We start from the raw sequence: 7,500 nt of genomic DNA, 5'->3' as shown, positions 1-7,500 counted from the left end.
TGCGAGCGTGTAGCATTTGCATTTCATCATCGATTGTATTAAAACTCTTAAATACAGGTCATAATAATTGGTTTCTTTAACGTCTGGATATAAAAGCTGGTGTTCTGACCCTCATCAGTCTACTGGCAAAGACACCTCCTAGTGCACCTTTCTCTCTCTCTCTCTCTCTCTCTTGCTCTCTCTCTCTCTCTCTTGCTCTCTCTCTCTTGATCTCGCTCTCTCTCTTGATCTCGCTCTCTCTTCATCTCCCACTTACTCTCTCCTTTGCTCTATCACTCTCTTGTTCTCTCTTTCACTTGATCTCCCGTTCCCTCTCTCTCTCTCTCTCTCTCGCTCGCTCGATCTCTCTTTCTTGGTCTATCTCTCTGTCTCTTGTTCTTTTTCTCTTGAACCCCCCTCTTTCTCTCTCTCTCTCACTTTTGCTCCATCTCTCCCTCCCTCTCTCTTGCTCTCCACTCTCTCTCTCTTTCTCCCCACCCTCTCTCTCTCTCTCTCTCTCTTTCTCTCTCGCCCCTCAACCCCAAACAACGATATTCTCTTTATCTTCCCCTGCACCCGAACTGTGATTCATATTGTGGACCTAACTTCTGGAACCATTTCACTATCAGCACTTTTCATCTCTGCACCAGGACTCCAAAAGAAATAAAAGAAACAAGTCAGTACTGAAAATGCAGATGATTTTCCCCCCCTTCGCTCGCTAAGAACAAACATGTATGTAGAAACTCCATTCAGTAAGAACAACATGTACGTACGTCCCGGTCAAAACAGCCTCTTTATTCCGTGACGTCCACAACTGCAGCAGTCCCGGAGCAATGAATACGTAAACAACTGTCCACACTTCCACCTCTGGTGATTTTGCTTGTTGTTATTTTCCTTTCATCTTGCATTGTCTTTTTTTTTTTTCTGAGAGCAAAGTACACAGTGCATCACAGTACAGTACAGTATCAAAAATGGGCTTTTCCTTTAACTCCCAACCCCCGACGGTTCTCCTGCTTCTACTCCTCCTCCACCTCTTCTTCTCCTCCTCCTCCTCCTCCTCTCCAACACCTCCTCCTCCTCTCCAACACCTCCTCCTCCTCTCCTCCACCTCACCTCCCCCAGTCCAACGCCTCCTCTCCAACACCTCTGCCTCTCCCCTCCTCCTCACCTCCACCTCCACCTCTTCCTCCTCTCCACCCCCTCTTGCTCCTCTCCTCCACCCCATCTCCTCCAGTCCTCCTCCTCCTCACTTCCACCACCTCACCTCCTCCCCGTCTTCCTCCTCACCTCCTCCCCCTCTTCCTCCTCCTCCTCCTCCTCTACCTCCTCCTCCTCCTCTTCCTCCTCTTCCTCCTCTACCTCCTCCTCCTCTTCCTCCTGCAGGATCACTCAGAGGAACCAGAAGCATTTCTTCCTGTGCTTCTTGCCCGACCCGGGGGCCTGCTGCTGCTGCTGCTGCTGCTGCTGCTGCTGCTGCTGCTGTGCTGGCTGGGGGGAGTCCTGGCGATGGGGGGTCCCGGGCTGGGTCGGTGGGTTGGCCGTGGACTGAGGCGAGCCCTCTGGGGGGTCCCCCACCTTCCACTTCCTCACCACCTGGCCCTCCTGCAGACGGAAGTCATGCTCCACGCTGCAGAAAGGAGAGAGAGAGAGAGAGAGAGAGAGAGAGAGAGAGAGAGAGAGAGAGAGAGAGAGAGAGAGAGAGACAGAGAGAGACAGAGAGAGACAGAGAGAGAGAGAGAGAGAGAGAGAGAGAGAGAGAGAGAGAGAGAGAGAGAGAGACAGAGAGAGACAGAGAGAGACAGAGAGACAGAGAGACAGAGAGAGACAGAGAGAGAGAGAGAGATGGAACAACAGAGAGGGAGAGACCGTACTTAGTGGTGACATCCTCTAAACCAGAGGATCTTCTATATAATGCATCAGCATCTAAAACTTGCTCGAGTCCAAGAAGTCTGTTTTATAGATTTAAACCATCACAGTCATCACAGTCACACTCTCAAAGTTATTCACAGGCTCCACATTACACAACAGAACCCTGACCGTAGGCCTCCAAAGGGGCAAATAAAACGACCAAACTCCAATCCAAGGGAAGGAAACCTTGAGAAGGAACAGATGAAAGGGACTCCAAGGAACATTGACTGGTGCAAAAAAGAAGTGCAGAATACGCAGAGCTATAACGGTGAGCGAAACAACAAAGCAGCGACAAAAGGTTGGAAGCCGAAAATAAAGGCAACATAGCTGCTTGAAAAACAGTCTGACGACAACAGACAAAACCGAGAGAAGCCTTTAAAAACTAATCCCAAAGAGAGGAAAGGCCACACCACACCGCAGTGCCGGAACGGCGTGTTGAAACCGCCGAGAGAAGAAACGAAACTGCACACACCGGGAGTATTTTTTTAATGCCCCCGTCGACGCCTTGACACCAACGCTAAAGTCAGCACGGTTCATTGTCACTTACATAATGCGACTCGAGTGCACTCGCGGGGAAATTGAATAAACAGATGAGCACTTAAGATCATGTAACACACACACACACACACAAAGAAAAAAGGGAAACATTTCAGCATGGGTGCTGAATTAAAGCGCTCGTCAGCGGTCGATGTGCCGGCTGAAAGTTTCCCGGGCGTGGACGACCATTCTTCCGTCTCTTCTCTGTTTGGAATGTGTGACTCGGTTCTGCTGCACTGCCTGCTGATTATGCAGTGTCCTACTTAGGGGGGGAGGGGGGGGGGGGGGGGGGGGGGGTGATGGTGGTGTTCCTCCACTACCCCACCACCGGGGTCGGGAATACTGAGTCTCCCGTCCCCGTCCCCGTCCGGGGATAGGAGCGTCGGGATAGGGAGAGATGCTTTGGGGAGTGAGGGAGAGAGAGGGGGAGAGGGAGGGAGAGAGAGAGAGAGAGAGAGTGGTGCCCAGGCATCAGGGCCTGGGATGAGTGTGTTTCTGTGTGTGTGTGTGTGTGTGTGTGTGTGTGTGTGTGTGTGTGTGTGTGTGTGTGTGTGTGTATGCACCCATCTGTGTTTGCGTGTGTTGGAGTGTGAATGCGTGGCTAAGTGTGTGTGTGTTTTCAGGCAGAACCATGAGGTGGGTGCAGAGCAGGATCGGGGGGGGGGGGGGGGGGTGCAGAGCAGGATAGGGGGGGGGGGGGGGTGCTTCCACTCTGTTGTTCACGCGAACAAACCACTTGAGTTTGATCTGTTCTGCCTTAGCTCTTGTTACGAGAACATCGCACATCTCTACCTCCTGGCAAGAACGCACACATACTCATGCACGCACACACACGCACACACACACACACACACGCACACACACGCATATGCACACAAACGGTAAAAAGTCAGTGGGAACAAAAAGCACCAGGGAGCAATTATTCCTCTTTCCTTTCCTCCTCTTCCTATTCATCATCGTCAACTCGTCGTTGTCGTCCTCTCCTTCTCCTTCTTTTCCTTCTTCTTCAACTTCTTCTAATTCTTCTTCCTTTTTCTCTTCCTCTCCTTCTTCTCCTCCTCCTTTTTATTCTTCTTCTCCTCCTCCTCTATCTCCCCCTCCTTATTCTTATTCTCCTTCTGCTTCTTGTTATAGTCCTCCTCCTCCTCTTCCTCATTATTCCTCATTCTTCTTCTCCTCCTCCTCCTCCTTCTCCTTATTCTTCTTCTTCTTCTTCTTCTCCATCTACTTCTTCGCCTTCTTCCTCATCTTTAATATTTCTGGAAAAGTCTGGATGAAAGCCAAGCAGCCATAGCTAAACCTGGGTGTGGAGGTGGTGGTGGGGACGGGGATGGTGGGGATGTTGATGGGTGGGTGTGGGTTTGGTGGAGGTTCGGGTCGTCAAAGTAGATCAAATTTGATTTGATGGATGCCGAGCGACGGAGTCACTCGCTGTTATTCTAAACCCATAGGGCAATGAACTCCCACTCCGTCCCACCTCCATCCGCGGAGCTCCCTGTCGAGGCCCCCCTCACCTCTGGTTCCTGCGGCCCCTTTGGGGCCCCGTGTGATTGAGGCACTGTGACAAGTACCTTCGGGTCCTTAAGAGACCAAACATTGGCAGACAGAGGAGGAAGCACTGGGAACATGACACAATTTGTCCCAACTGCCCAATGGACAAAGTGTTATTGAGCGGCTTGAACCAACAACCACCTGTGTGCAAACTCAGTGGTCAATAGGTAAATCCAATCGGCTCTTTTTGAATACACTAAGGGGAACAATGGCCGATAAAAAGGTGCAAAAGTGGGTTTTGTGCTAATCACAGTCGACGTAGAGTGTGACTTTCATTCTAATTCTGACTAAATGACCTGTTGCTATATATAAGTCTATGTTAACAATAGTGTATTTTTGTTTATAAACACAATGGTTTTATGCAGTTTGTGGGCAAGTGGGAATGCACTTAGTACTTAGTGTCAGGCACTTGCCTACAATATATCTCAGCCCAAAGCACCCTTGAAATGAGTCGATGTGGGTACCGGTTAACTATAGCCTTTTACTCTGGCTAAACAAAAGAGAAAGTTTTCTGAGTGCACAGATTGGAACAAAAAGTCTGTAGAAATGTCACACTATCTTTTAGCTGAACTGGGAGAAACCTTTTGCTGACATACGATACAAAGTGCAGAGCTCTAAACCACAAACTCAATAGCAACACAAGTTGAATTAAAAGCTGTGATGGGAATTATTGCACTGCGGTGAGCTTCTGTCTCTGAGACAGTGTTCTGCTATATTGCGCTTTATTAGAACGGCAGTACTGCACAAAGTAACTTCTAATCAAATGTGGCAATATCTTTCTGTGTGTGTTTGCGTGCGCGTGTGTGTGTGTGCGTGTGTGTGTGTATGTGCTTCAGTGTGTGAGTGTTTTCAGGCAGAACCATGAGGTGGGTGTAGAGGTGTGCAAAGATGTATGTGGATCGATTTTTGAAGCCATAGAACGACAACGCAATAGTATAATAGTTATCTCACATGATCCAATAGTTTGAATCTTTACTTTTACTTTTCTTCTGGGTTCCAAGCAAGATTGTTCGCAAAACAATGCAGGGGGGACCTCCCCCAAACACCATCAACTACTTTAATCTCAGGGTCACTCATTACAACTGCTGCCTTAAAACACATACATAAAAACACACACAAAAACAAGAAGGCTCATTAGCATTAAGATTCTGACCCAGCAATGTTATGTAATTTCACTGCAATTTGGGTGGTTTATATTAAAAACAACCACAATGAAATGTTGTATAGCAAATGTTATTGTAAAAAAGGGGTTACTTCACTGAAGAAAGAAGGAAACAAGAAGAACATTTGACTGTATTACTACGTTACTATTTAGAATAAGCTTTAATCCTAAACAGACTTACAGTGGCTGAAGATAAATGAGAAGGGAGGCAACTACAGGTATACTGCAGATATTTGGCTGGAAGTCATACAGTGTGAAACCCTGAGACAATCCTGCCCCTATCTTAAAAACACCATACAATATCCTAAGTCGAATGTAATCCAAAGCAAGTTCTGTTCCTGTTTTGTGTTTTTCGATTGATGGTCATGATGACTGAATGAATCCATTGCTCTTTGTTCCCACCCAATCTTCTTGGGTCCTCCCAGACAAGAAAAGTACTAAAAACCTAAAATAACCCAGTGGCTAAATCTCGCCAAGCCCCTCGAATGTACAAATGAGTCTCTCGTACGTCGAGCCAAAAGGCCGAGCTTCACCATTAACATGAATTAGTCAAGTAAGTTAACTTTTTAATAATCTCCACGGGGGGAGACATTTTCCTCTGCTCTGCTTTCAACACGTGTGTTGGTCGGCGGCCACAGCTCTGCGCCCTGGGGAGCCCCCCCCCCCCCCCCCCCCCCCCTGCTTTTTAATTATCACACCTCAGCCCCTGGACGCCTGACCCCCATGAAGGGCCAGTCCATCCCACTTTACTTCCCCGTCGTCGAGAGGGCCGTGGCACAGCATCAGCAGTCTGCCGGGCGGCGCTCCGAGCGGAGCGGCGTACCCACGGGGGGACTGCAGGGCGCTTGCTCTCGATTTAAAGCAGCAGTAGGTATGATTTGAGATTGATGAGACGGAGCAGAAAAAGGGGCAAAATAACCACCCCCAAAAACGTCCCTTTCCCTTTACGTTCGCTTCCTTCCTACTTTTCTATCTGTGGTAGAGCTATTACAACGCTGTGTGGGACCGTGCGCTTGACAAGGCAAGATGGATGCCCCAAAAACAATCAGGGAAGAGGTGGCCCGATTGGTCAGCAATGAGGTGGGAGGGGTCTAAAATCAAAATTGCCTTGTTCAGAGGCAGGCTTGCACTCAACTAGAAAAGATATTCTCACATAGCATTTCATTCACTAATAGCTAATGGATGACTATTGCATTTTATATGATAGCTCTTAAATCTTAACTACAGCAACTCTAATTCACCTACTGCGGAATGTACAATTGCTTTAATCATTCACTTAATATTTAACTCAATTGTTATCAATGATACAAGCATTTGGTAACAGGCAGATATGTGCCATCCTTATTATTTCTAAAGTGAGTTGATGGTAAAATAACTACTCATTTACAGGCAACCAGTAAAAAACGTCCAGACTTCACCAGCTAATATTTTCCTACCAGACGACATAGTTCAAAGAGCCCAAGAGGATAAATACGTTTCTGATTAAGAAGAGCAATTTGACTTTGATGAACAGAAATCACTGTGTGATTACGGGACATGGAGTTCAGAGAGTGATCTTTGACATTGTCATTGTCAGACACTGATTAAAAGTTACTTCCATCGATGGTGTTCGACTGATTAGGTTGTGCTACTTAAGTTCCCGACAAAATGTTCAGAGAGTCCCCTGAACGTCTGTGCAGCCTCACTTTTCTGTGCCAAAGAAAACATGAAACAAAGCACTGGTAATCGGGTCACTCCGATCCCCAGAAAGAAAAAAATGTAAGTGCCTAAAGTGGAGTTACCAAAAATATATACATATTTATATTCCGAGCAGACAGTGTTGAGTAAGCAGTATTTCCCCTGGCTTCTATTTATTTTTGGTAGTTAAGGAAACAGATTGTCATTGATTATTTTTCCTATTATAAAGTGAATCCTCTCAGGACCGGATGATTTTCTTTCATCCAGACCAGCCAGCTGTCCATTTGTGGTAGAAATCTGTGTTTATTATTGGCGTGCTATCATATCCAAATCTCTGTGTGGAACACGGCCCAGTGTCTAGTGCTCGGTTTGGAAGAGTGCAGACAAGTGTAGGCTAGCTCTGATTACATAAGCAGATACAGCACTGGCAGACGGATATTTAACTATAATCAGAGAATAACAGCGAGTTATACAGTAAGAACTAAAAAATCTAAAGAAAGAACGGGTGTCTAAAGGAAAGAGAAGTATATCATAAATGTACCTCATAGTCATAGTTATCAACCTGCATATTCATCAGTGCATCCGATGCAGGTTTAAGATCTGAACATCAGGTCATTTTGTGTAATATGTTAAATGTTTGGCTAAAAGGTATTTATCTAAGAATGTCCTATCAGGATTATAAGAGG

The 7,500-nt window shown here is 46.7% G+C and overlaps 1 protein-coding gene across 1 annotated transcript in view; it reads right to left on the bottom strand.

Annotated features, from left to right (window-relative positions):
* Positions 1-7,500, bottom strand: part of LOC132455776 (mucin-2) — a 25,462-nt gene that overhangs the window by 149 nt on the left and 17,813 nt on the right. The window contains exon 3 of the mRNA XM_060049737.1: positions 1-1,606. This exon is cut by the window's left edge and continues 149 nt beyond it. Within this exon, the coding sequence (XP_059905720.1) occupies positions 1,369-1,606 (238 nt within the window). The 3' untranslated portion in view covers positions 1-1,368. The remainder of the gene's footprint in view (positions 1,607-7,500) is intronic.

This window comes from Gadus macrocephalus, chromosome 4 (assembly GCF_031168955.1).
Source record: "Gadus macrocephalus chromosome 4, ASM3116895v1".
Lineage (NCBI taxonomy): Eukaryota > Metazoa > Chordata > Actinopteri > Gadiformes > Gadidae > Gadus > Gadus macrocephalus.
This window is presented reverse-complemented; position numbering and strand designations above follow the sequence as displayed.